The sequence below is a fragment of the Telopea speciosissima genome, chromosome 8 (assembly GCF_018873765.1).
Source record: "Telopea speciosissima isolate NSW1024214 ecotype Mountain lineage chromosome 8, Tspe_v1, whole genome shotgun sequence".
Lineage (NCBI taxonomy): Eukaryota > Viridiplantae > Streptophyta > Magnoliopsida > Proteales > Proteaceae > Telopea > Telopea speciosissima.
The window spans coordinates 20,093,714-20,106,279 of record NC_057923.1 but is presented as its reverse complement, the minus strand read 5'-3'; the positions used below and the strand labels follow the sequence as shown (position 1 = coordinate 20,106,279).

The following is a 12,566-nucleotide window of genomic DNA, read 5'->3' as shown; positions in this document are numbered from 1 at the left end:
AAAATTTTCCCCACTAGTCTAGAGATACCTCGTTCGAAAAAACTTACTTTCTTGGCCTTGTCCAAAGAGAGGCCTCTCCACACATCCCAAATATTTGTTAAGTGTTAGTTCTATTGGCATGGTATTCAAAATTTGTGGGAAAAGTTTCAATCAAATCCAATTTTTTCTTCATGGATACTACATGAAGATCTAAATTTTTTTTTGGCAAGTCAGCTGTTATATCTTTGGGGAAACTTTGATTCAATCACTGAAAATACAAATGTAAAGTGACAAAGGAGCCTTAAGATAAAGACTGATCCTAAATTTGACACATGATCAATTAATCTAAAGGAGATTATTTCCATCCAATTTTCTATTTAACCAAAGGAGCCTTTCCACATGACCAAGAAAGGTGACAGATATTGTAGAAAAACTTTGTCTTTCTTTTAAGAAAAGTTATACTGAAAATGCTAGGTCTTGGGATTGAATCTGCTGGCCTTCACTTATTTCTTTACTATCCCCAAAAATTGAAAAAGAAAAAAACAAAAAGAAAAGAGAAAGAAGAAGAAATTACTCCACAAAAAAAATTTCATCAAAATTCAAAAATCATGTAATAAACATGGTTTTCTTTCTTCCAAATAACTTTTCTCTAGTTAAATTCTTCACAACCTGCTTGTAATTTGTCATTATCTATATATAAATAAAGGGCAAGAGATCTTTGCTTGGTCGCATGGTCTCTACACCAGTATCTGGGCCAAGGAGAGAGTGTGCCTCGGTATCCACCTAGGGGGCAAGGGCGTTATTTCATGGTGCCCTGTGAGAGGGTGTAGGGAGCGCGACCAAGCAAAGATTTTTTTTCATAAATATAAAATAAGACGACTCATCTTAATCTACATCAACTTGACACACTTTTTAGCTTTTTTTTTTTAAAAAAAAAAAATCTTAAAAGTAGTTTTCTTCTCCTTCCACTCCCCTCCTCCAACTCTCATTTATGCTTCTATATTGTTCATATTCTAATAAAGATAAACTTCAAAGGGGTGAGATTGGGGGTGGGGACTGAGGGATAGGTGTTGAATGTTAGCATTTTCATCTAACATGTACATGGTACCCTTTTAATTCATACTTTTCATTGTTATCTCCTTCAATTACTCTTTTTCCTTTCCACACCTTATTTTTCACAACTCACATTTCTCCTTAATTTTTGCAATTTGCTATGCTTTTCTTAACCCAAATCCCCATAATTATAGTTTTTTTCTTGCATGCCTTAAGCAAAGCTTACAACATAATTATAGTATTTTCTCACTTTCTCATTTCTTTTCTTCCTTTAGTAATGTTTTCCACCTTCATAGGGAGGCAAGAAATCAAAAAGAGAAGGATAAAGCTGAAACAAAAAGGGAGTGTTCCAAAAGGAACTAGCTAGGTACATTCTAAACTACTAGCTTCTTCAATGCATGTGATTGTTACACAATATCTACCATTCCACAACTACCCAATTTAAAGGGGAGAAGGCCCATTAAAATGTATGTTGTAATTAATTTTTTAGAGAAGTGCAGAAAGTGATGGCATGTAGTGGAGCCTAAAATAATTGTTAATTCAATCAGTTCCCAAGGATTAATAGTCTCAATTCATATGATTAAGAAAAATCCAATCACATATAGTTATGTATAGACCCTTTAAATAAATAAAACATATTAGAAGTTGGAGAATGGACAAAAAAGTTCAGGTTCTTTGGGTGAGGTTCTAAATATTGTTTCTAAAGCTATCGAATCAGAATCCATATGGAGGGCCCACCAATTTCAACAGTGTGAGGTCAGTTTTATCTACAAGGGTTTGTCATGAAGTTGCAATACTATACTATCAACTTAGTCAGAAATATATATTAGAAGAACTTGGAGGCAAATTCATTAATTGCATTCACTACTTTTAACTTTTAATTGGTGTGAAGACAGGTAGAAAGATCAAACAGATATTTGGAATGGGAAAATATCTAAACTACTATTACTTGCTCTCTTGCTTGTTATATTCTCTGCTTGGCTTGGCTCATCTAGTTAAAGCTGATCATACCACCCACCTCTTCCTTGCTCCTATAATGTTAAGGCTTATGTTGTGTCACACTTTTGAGTATTGACATCTCCCATATCAAACCAATGGGTAAGAGCCTACATGGTCAGGGAGAGAGAATGTGTACTACCAACAGTTTGTACATAATCTGTCCTTAATTTTATAACATTCTTACTGCCTATTTCCCATGTGAAGTGTTATTTGTGTCTCAAATTCTTATACCCGTTTCGAAATTTGTCCTGCTTCGATATTTTTGGTGGCAATCTGAAGGAAAAGTTTTGTGAGGTCTATGATGGTAGCGGAGGTATCGATGGATCGACCTGATTTGAAGGAGTGCTTATATGTTATATCGTCCTATTGTGTAAGGAAGTAATGAAACGAGATTTGGGTCTTTTTGAGTTAGGGTTTTCTGGGGAGAGTTCTTGTTGTAACCTTTGAGTGTGTTTTTGAGAGATCTCTTTTGTATTTTCTTCCATCACATAGTAAATCAACTTCAGCTTCACCCATGGATGTAGCACATCATATTGGTATATAAACCACACTAAATCTCTATGTGTCTTGTCATTTTTGCTTTGTTTTTATATTCTTTGTGTTTCTTGATGTTTGCGTTAACATGAAGTATTTAGATAGGTTAGTGTGCAAATTGTAAATTCGTTTGCGTGAGATTAGCAAAACCCTATTATAGATCTATGTAACAAATAATATTATAATAATTAGTTTCTTAATAAATAAAAATTAAATTAACATGAGCTTATTAAACCTTGTAAGAACAAAAAATTTACATATGGGTGTATTTATATTTTACTTTACTTTAAATACTCTGAAGGAAATTAAAGAATTTGGAATGATTAATAAAAAAAATTTGTAAAATAAAAAAAAAAAAAAACTAGTTTATTGCTTGCAAAAGTGTTGGTGACTAGTTGTTAACATTTGACTGAGGCAAAGATGGATGTAGTTGACATGCTTCAGACTAGTAGATAAATGTCCCCCTCTTTAGGCTGTGATCTAAACCTTTAAGCAATGTGTCTAATAATTGTCTCAAATTAATCTCCTTTAACATTGTGGAAGTTTACACGCATCAAACAAAAGCACATATGTAAGGATTAAAGAACATTTGACAAAATCAACATTTTGGAAACAATACTATATTTGGTTACAAATCTAATAGTAATTGTATATATAAGACAATATAAGAAGTTTTGAGATGGTTAAATAATACAAAATATGGTAAAAATTAAAGTTAAAAATAAAATGAAAGTTGATAGATAACTAAAAATTACTGAGATTGACAAATAATATATATAACTCTAGACCACAAACAATATGGATGATTTATATATATTCCCTACTACTTCTAACCTAAAATTAAATTTCCCACGTTTCCTCTAGTATTTGTGAAGGCTTGAGAAATTGAAATTAAAATCTAAAACACACAAAATCAAAAACTAATACTTTCTTAGGCGGCTTGATCAACTTCTCCTCAACTATATCTCATTCAATGCATCTATTGTAAAAAGCTTTCCTAACTACATGATGTCATCTTTTATGTTTTATAGATCTTTTAACAATTTTGCTGGAAAGAAGTTATTAATCTTAAGTGTTGAAGTGTCTAACCCAAAATAACTTCACCTATTAGGTGGAGGGGTCCAATTGGTGTATGAAGGCATCTGAGGGCCCAAAGTTTTAACATTCCCCCTCATATGTATTGTTGTGCATCTATTGGATTGCAATACATGTGACATATGTGGTTCCTCTTCTGGTGATGGGTGATTGTACATTGACAATAAGATTGTAACTTTACTTTTTTGCTCGTTGTCTTATTACAAAAGGTCATTTAATGTTGTATTTAATGTAAGGACAAAAAGGGGTTTTCAAATAGAACTTGCATTAAATGGTTTTCAACATTTTGAAAATTCCTTTTTACGCCTACATTTACTACTATATTAAATGATTTTTGAGAATAAGACAAAGCGCAAAAATCATTTAATTAGTATCTTGTTGTCTAGTAGGTGAAGTAAGAAGCTATGGATTGGGAGAGTCAAGAACACACTCTACCAGGTGTGTAACCACAAACACGGACACGCGAGCAAAGAAATTGCAAGGGGAAAGCTACAACTCTTCGAGGTTGTAGTGAAACTCTCTACGGTTTCAAGGGGTATAATGTGACTTTTCAAGGACACAGGAAAATTGAAGGATGGAACGCAACTTTCCAAGGTTACGAGGGTAGAATACTTCAAGGTTCCAAATACTTAACTGAGTAAATTTTCATAAATCAATTCTTCACTATATGAACAAAGCTCTTACATTTATAAAAAATAAAAAACCTAATTCTAATCTTTAAGACTACTAAATCCTACAGCTAAAATAAAATAATAAAAACCTAAATCTTATGATTAAGAATTCGTAGAAAAGATAAACCTAAATAAAGTAACCTTCACTAAGATAGGTTCATTGGCACAAAAAATACACTAAAATAAAACCAAATTAAAGGGCAAGAAAATTCCATAATTTGGCTATGCTAGATGCTCCCTTGATTGTGATCTCCAACAAGTCAAACTCCTAAAATTAAGAATAAGAAATGATCTTGTTACTAGCATTCCATCTTGACTGTTCAAAATAAGATTGATTAATTACCTTCCAAATATAAAAAGATGAAAATATTGCTATTTCCATAGATCAAAGATACGGAGGAATCTTAAAACTACAAATTGTCTACATCAAGTGTTCAACCAAAAAGCTTAAACTATTAGGTGAAAGAAATCCAATTGGTATATAAAGGAATCTAGGGTCTCAAGTTTTTCAAATGTGTAGGATTATTACTAACACTAAGAAAGCTAATTAGTCCATGAAGTTCTATAATACTTCATCCTATTCAGTTTCTTGATGCTTAAATTAATTCCATAGATATATATTTGCATGGTTTGGAAGGTTAAAATTGGCCTCTCATTCATACAAATCAACCGGATATGACTAAAAACAGAAAGAAAGAAGTTGGTTATACAAACTTATTCAAGTTGGTTGTGTAGCATGCCCCATGTTAACACATTCACACTCACACACATCTCTTCCAAATATATCTAACATTCAACACCTACTAGCCCTTCTCTTAACACCCAAGTCTCTCTCTCTCTGAATTCCTTTGTTTTATGTCCTTAAATTTAATTAGCATACCCCACAACTTCTCTCTTTCTCTCTCTAACAAGTAACAGCAAAGCCATTGATTCCCCCCCTTAAAACAGCTCTCTAGTCATCCAAAACTCTAAGTGCAATGGGTCTGGACATGTCGAACAACCATCCCACTTCCCGTACCAAAGATTTCTTTGCTTCTCCTGCTCTTTCTCTCACTCTTGTAAGCATTATTCTCTGAAACTCTAAACTCTCACTCACTTACTCACTCTGTGTTGGTATCAATATTTTGTTTATTTAATTATTATTTCTTTATTTATTTTCTCTCAAAGGCTGGTGTATTCCGAGATGCCGGGACACCTGCCGGAGCGAGGAGCCCGGAGGTGGAGGAAGGAGATGAAGAGAGCGGCGGCGGCGGTGGAGGTCGAGATGAGATGGTGGAGATTAGCAGTGAGAATACTGGTCCTGGAAGATCTGATGAAGATGGAGATGCAGATGGAGTACATGATGATGATGGTGATGATGATAAGGACAACAAGAAGAAGAAGAAGAGGAAGAAATATCATAGGCACACAGCTGAACAAATTAGAGAAATGGAATCGTTAGTAGTTTCTCTTTCCTTCTTGTCATGCTTTTAATTTCTTTACTTACTTTTCTTCTGTTCTATTTCTTTACAAAGACTCCTACAGCATTGAATGGGCTGTTCTATTTCTTTACAAAGACTCCTACAGCATTGAATGGAGAATAGGAGCTAATTTAACTAGGCTGTGTTTGGTATGATTCTTGGAATGCATTCTAGGTCGATTTCGTATTCTCGGGTGATATTTATATTTACATTATTAGTCAATTAAGGACTTGAATTTAAACTTTAAAGCTCAGTTTTACGTGTTTAATTAATCACTGCCCCTTCTTCTCTCTATCTGATTTTGCACATCTAAATTTAAGCCAAAAAAAATTTTAAAATTTTCATTTTATTTAGAAATATAAAAAAATGGAGAAATTTGTAAGATTTTTACGAAGATTCACCTGTATAATTAACATTTGTGTCTGTTCATTGATATGGGTAATTGCAGTCTTTTTAAAGAGTCACCCCATCCAGATGAGAAGCAAAGGCAGCAACTAAGCAAGCAATTAGGTCTTGCTCCTAGGCAAGTCAAATTCTGGTTTCAAAATCGTCGAACACAAATCAAGGTAATGTATTAGTACTGGGAAAAAGTTCTTTGAACCGTTGGAGTAGGATATCCTAGCACTTTTGTATCTATTTCTCTACTCCACTTGTGAAATGACCTTGTTGCCCTCCTTTGTATAATACTGTTTTGTCACATCTCATTGATGCGCTCTCCCTGTGCCTCTACTCAGAAAATCCTCTGATCCCATGAGTAATTTAGTGTACACCTCTCTTTCTGGTGTTTTCCTTTTTGCTTAAAAAAGGGCGTATCTAGTGCACAAGGCTCCTGCCATTGCATTGCTCTGGGGAGAGGGGTCAAAATGTACGCAGCCTTACCTTTACTTTTGCAGAGAGGCTATTTCTCCTTTGCTTAATTTGTCCAAATTGTTCAATGGAATGACTTGAGACCTACTGTTGACCAGTCCCATAAAACATGCTTTTAGCTTAACCCTGATTTAAAAACCCAGAGTTAGACACAGGGCTCAGCCTGGTTATCAGTCAGAACCCTAGAAATTTGGACTTAGAAAGAAGAAGCAAAGATTTTCATAAATATGTGACTTTTTGAAGTTTTTATTCAAAAGATTTGAAGATTTTGCTACAGAAGGTAATTTTTTATTGATTTTCTGCTATTTTACAAACTAAAAGAAAGAAAAAATGGCCAAAAAGGATTCATGTCTGATTCCAAAATAGGTTGCAAGAATTGGCATTAATCGGAATCAGGTTGTCCAATTTGAATCAAATCAGCTGATTCCGCGGATTTCTCGTATTTCTGAAATTATGAAGTAGCTTAATAGTTAAAACCCATAAGCAAATCTTATGGATCAATCATCTCAGAAGTATTATTGAATCAATAAAATGGTACTTGGCATTGATGTTTCATCTATTCCTCCCCTTGTGGTGGTGACTTGTAAGGCTATTGCAGGCTGTCCAGGAGCGACATGAGAACTCTTTACTGAAATCTGAGATAGATAAACTCAGGGAAGAAAATCAAGCCATGAGGGAGACCATTAAGAAGGCCTGCTGTCCTAATTGTGGTTTCGCTACCTCTAATAGAGATGCATCAATGACCACCGAGGAACAACAATTACGGGTTGAAAATGCAAGACTCAAAGCAGAGGTTTGCTTATACAATCTACTCGTTACTGTTTAATGTTGAACGGCAGTTCTTAATTCTCTTTGTAAAGTTTCCATCCCAAAAGTTCGAACTATTAGGTGGAGGGACTCCTAGGTGTATAAGGGGGGCTGTAGGCTTGTTAGTAGCTGATGTGGGACTAAAATTTGCAATTTCAATATGTAGGTAGAGAAGCTGCGAGCAACCATTGGAAAATATCCACCAGGGACAGCATCACCCAGCACCTCTTGTTCTGCAGGAAATGACCAAGAGAACAGAAGTTCCTTAGACTATTACACAGGAATTTTTGGGCTTGACAAGACAAGAATTTTAGAGCTAGTGAACCAAGCAACGGAAGAGGTTACTAAAATGGCCACTGCAGGGGAACCATTATGGATCAGGAGTGTTGAGAGTGGACGTGAGATACTTAACTATGATGAATACGTTCGCGCCTTCTCAGTTGAGAGTCCAAGTAATGGACGGGTCAGGAGATCGATTGAAGCCTCAAGAGAGACCGGTGTCGTCTTTTTAGATCTCCCTCGGCTTGTCCAAGCTTTCATGGATGTGGTAAGATATTCACCCTTTTCCAGCTGTTCTATTGAAATGTATTTGATATCGCTTCACCTAAAAGCTCGAACTGTTAGGGAAGGTCAGTGTCATATTGCTTCCAATTGGGGTCTCTATGTCTCTTTCGGAGTGCTCTCCCCCCACCCCCCCAACCCCCAAGGGCCTGCCTCTTGTGTGTCTTCTCCCCCCTTTTTTCTTTTCTTCATCCCATGAGGGTGCTTTTTCAGTTGCGCTTTGTTGAATATATTGGTTATTCACCAAAAAAAAAAAAAAAAAAAAAAAAAAAAAGTCTCTCGCACGTGCATGCTAAAATCCTATGGTCCTAGTACGTAGAGCTCAAGCAGCATTTTTACGCGCGGTACCAGGGGAGATGAACACTTGACCACCCTACTCTGATACCATGTCAAGGAAGGGCAGCGTCAATGTATACATCAACAAAATTTAGAAGACTTTATACACCATACGCACACAGTGTTCTAAAATTATCTGCTGCAAAAGATAAACTACTGAACTAACATGTTTATATCCATTTTGTAGAACCAATGGAAAGAAATGTTTCCTTGCATGATCTCCAAGGCAGCTACCGTTGATGTTATTTGCAGTGGTGAAGGTGTCAACAGAAATGGTGCTGTACAACTGGTGGGTAATTTAGCATTTCAACCTTATGCCTTAACATAGATTCTAGATTATGAGTTATGTTTGAGATCTTTCGTGGGTTTTGGATTATTTTTCAGCTATGGTTAAATTTTTTTTTATTAATATCAGATGTTCGCGGAGCTGCAAATGCTCACACCCATGGTGCCTACAAGAGAGGTGTATTTTATCAGGTATTGCAAACAATTAAGTGCTGAGAGATGGGCAATAGTTGATGTATCCATTGACAAAGTCGAAGAAAATATGGACGCGTCCCTTGTAAAATGTCGAAAATGCCCATCTGGTTGCATCATTGAGGACAAAACCAACGGTCACTGCAAGGTATATAATTTGTGTCTTATCTTTAAAAGCTAGCTGTTAAGAAGAGGGTATCCAAGTACCTATAAGTTTCTACATCAAGCTACTCACCTTCCCGCGTGAAACCCCAACATAGAATCCATCAATTCAGTCTTGGTCTTATTAAGATTGTTGTGATTTTGCTTTTTGTTTTCCACTAGGTGATATGGGTGGAGCACATAGAATGTCAAAAGAGTACAGTACACACCATGTTTCGTTCCATTGTTAATAGTGGCTTGGCATTTGGTGCTAAGCATTGGATAGCAACTCTGCAACTTCAATGTGAAAGGCTTGTTTTCTTCATGGCAACTAATGTTCCCACAAAGGATTCAATTGGTGTTGCCACTCTAGCAGGGAGGAAAAGCATTCTAAAGTTGGCACAAAGAATGACATGCAGCTTTTGTCGTGCATTGGGTGCTTCTAGTTTCCACACATGGACTAAAATCTCAACAAAGGGAGGAGATGACATAAGAGTAGCTTCAAGGAAGAATTTGAATGACCCAGCAGAACCTCTAGGGGTGATCTTGTGTGCAGTTTCTTCTGTATGTTTGCCTGTTGCTCCTCATGTCCTATTTGATTTCTTAAGAGATGAAAGTAAACGGAACGAGGTGAGATTGTCCTCCCCCCCCCCCCACCCCCACCCCCACCCCCACTTCTTTTTGTTAAGTTATTAGGATATGTTTGGTATGCATTGATGTATCCCAAGTGCATCCATCTATTATTCACAAGCCCTTAAGGAGATCAGCTAGCATTAAAGCCCATCAAACCCACAAAACCCAGTCCCAAAACATGGTCTAAGGACAAACCAAGTCATGCACTAAAACCCAAGGACAATGTCCAGCCTCAAAACATGGTCTCCTTGGGTTTTAGTGCATGACTTGGTTTGTCTTTGGACCAAGTTTTGGGGTTGGGCCTTGTGGGTTTGATGGGCTTTAATGCAGGCTGATCTCTTTAGGGGCTTGTGAGTAATAGATGGATGCATTTGGACTGCATCATGCATTCTCGGAATAGATCCTGGGTCTAGAATGCATTCTGAAGCGAGAAAATAGAAAAGAATGAAGTGATACTACATGAGAAAATAGAAACTCAGGTTCTTTTATATTTTCTCGCTTCAGAATTTGTTCTAGACCCAGAATAATATAGCTTTAGTCTACATATTTATTCTTGTTGGATAATTTCAGTGGGACATCATGTCAACTGGTGGTCCAGCTCAATTAATAGCAAACTTAGCCAAAGGACAGGACCGCGGTAACGTCGTGAACATCCAAGTGAGTTCTCATTGCCATTTTCTTTGGTTTTTTTCAATAACTACTGAAATCATTAACTATATGATCAACATGTGTGGGTATCTTGAATTCAGGCAATGAAATCAAAAGAGAATAGCATGTGGATACTTCAAGATAGTTGCACAAATGCTTTTGAATCAATGGTTGTCTATGCTCCTGTGGACATTTCAGGCATGCAATCAGTGATTACAGGATGTGATTCTAGCAATCTTGCTATACTGTCTTCAGGTTTTTCAATTCTTCCAGATGGGCTTGAGACAAGGCCTTTAGTGATCACTTCTAAACCAGAGGAGAAAACAATGGAAGGAGGTTCCTTGCTCACTATAGCTTTTCAAATTCTAGCTAATAGCTCTCCTACAGCCAAACTAACTATGGAGTCAGTAGAAACTGTTAATACTCTTATTTCATGTACATTGCAGAATATTAAGACAAGCTTGGAGTGTGAAGATGGATAGTTATTGTTATCTTTTGTAACATAGTTCCATAGGAAATTAATTACACAAGTGACAGATCTATTCTGTCTTTCATATATATTTTGAAGTGGGAAAACTGTTTTTTGTGAGGTTGGTTGATTTCAACAAAGAATTCAAAGCTATTTTGTGCATGAATTGGTAAGCAGAGTGACTATACCTTAGACATGATCAATTAAAAAACTGCTGAGTTTTGGAAACAGTCCTTTATACACATTCTCTGTGGTGCCATGGGATTAGATAAGATGCATCTCATAGTGTCTGCCATATAGGCCTGTAAATGGATCGGATTTGGCTCGGATATGGATCGGATCTGAATATTCTCTGGCTGAATACAGATACCTCTAAACGGAGATCGAATTATCCGTTTACATCTTTACCTTGTGTAACCTAGACCTTCCTCCCCCTAGAGGATTGAAGAAATAATGATAATAATGGCTTGTGTAGAGCAATGAACCCTCCATGATTTATTTATAATAGTAAATCCATAAGAAAACCAATTACAATTAGAACTCTAACTCTAACCAGCTGACTAGGCAACATAGTATAGCTAGGAATAGGAATAAACAACTAAATAGAAAAACAACCTCATGGGTCGACCCATGTCTCATGGAAAGCCCATATTCCAACACTCCCCCTCAAGTTAGTGCATAAATATCTGTCATGCCCAACTTGCACACTCTAAGAGGTTGAAAAACTTTTCCACTTAATCATTTTGTGAACACATCAGCCAACTGGTCTCCAGATTGCACATAAGGAACGCAAATAGTCCCATTATCTAGATTCTCCTTGATAAAATGACGGTCAATTTCAATATGTTTCATCCTATCATGCTGCACTGGATTATGGGCAATACTTATTGCTGATTTTCTACCACAGTAGAGTCGCAGAGGTAGAGTAATAGGAATGCTCAAATCTTGTAACAAGGTTTTGAGCCACAATAGTTCACAAATGCCGAGAGCCATAGCTCTAAATTCAGCCTCTGTACTTGAACGGGCCACTACTGTTTGCTTCTTGCTGCGCCATGTAACACAATTTCCACCCACAATGTACAGTAACCTGTGGTGGATTTTCGATCAAGGGAACCAGCCCAGTCTGAATCAGTGTAAGCCTCAATCTGTAGATGATCATGACGGGATAATAACACACCTTTACCAGGTGCTGACTTCAAGTATCGTAAAATCCTGAGTACTGTTTCCATATGATTAGACCGAGGATCATGCATAAATTGACTGATAAGACTCACAGCATAGGCAATGTCAGGCCGAGTATGAGATAAATAAATGAGCCGCCCGACTAACCTCTAATATCTCCCTTTGTCTACTGGTTCACTATCAGTGTCTCGAAAACGAGCATTTGCCTCAATATGCGTATCAACAGGAGAACAACCTAACATGCCAGTTTCAAACAGAAGATCTAGAGTATACTTGCGTTGAGATAAGAATAGCCCTTGAGAAGAATGAGACACTTCAATCCCTAGAAAGTAGCGAAGTATGCCTAGATCCTTGATCTCAAATTCCTTGGCCAAATATGCCTTCAACTTGGAAATTTCAGCAGGGTTATTTCCAGTTACAACTATATCATCAACATATACTATGAGGAGAGTTATAATGCTGTCTGATTTCTTGATGAATAAGGGGTGGTCTGCGTTGCTTTGTTTATAACCAAATGTCAACATTGCCATCTGAAAGCGATCAAACCATGCACGTGGTGATTGTTTCAGGCCATACAAAGCACGCTTAAGTTTACAAACCTTGCCGTGAATTGCAGCAGATGAAAATCCAGGAGGAACATCCATATATACTTCT

General features: G+C 36.6%; 1 protein-coding gene across 1 annotated transcript; it reads left to right on the top strand.

Moving 5' to 3' along the window:
- The first annotated feature begins 5,213 nt into the window (after positions 1-5,213).
- On the top strand, positions 5,214-10,819 carry LOC122671426 (homeobox-leucine zipper protein GLABRA 2). Its single transcript, XM_043868625.1, has 10 exons — positions 5,214-5,389; positions 5,499-5,767; positions 6,240-6,357; positions 7,257-7,451; positions 7,632-8,012; positions 8,550-8,651; positions 8,778-8,987; positions 9,164-9,610; positions 10,184-10,270; positions 10,363-10,819. Exons 1-10 carry the CDS (start codon positions 5,309-5,311, stop codon positions 10,741-10,743), a joined length of 2,271 nt encoding a protein of 756 aa, XP_043724560.1. The 5' UTR covers positions 5,214-5,308; the 3' UTR covers positions 10,744-10,819.
- Positions 10,820-12,566: the final 1,747 nt, after the last annotated feature.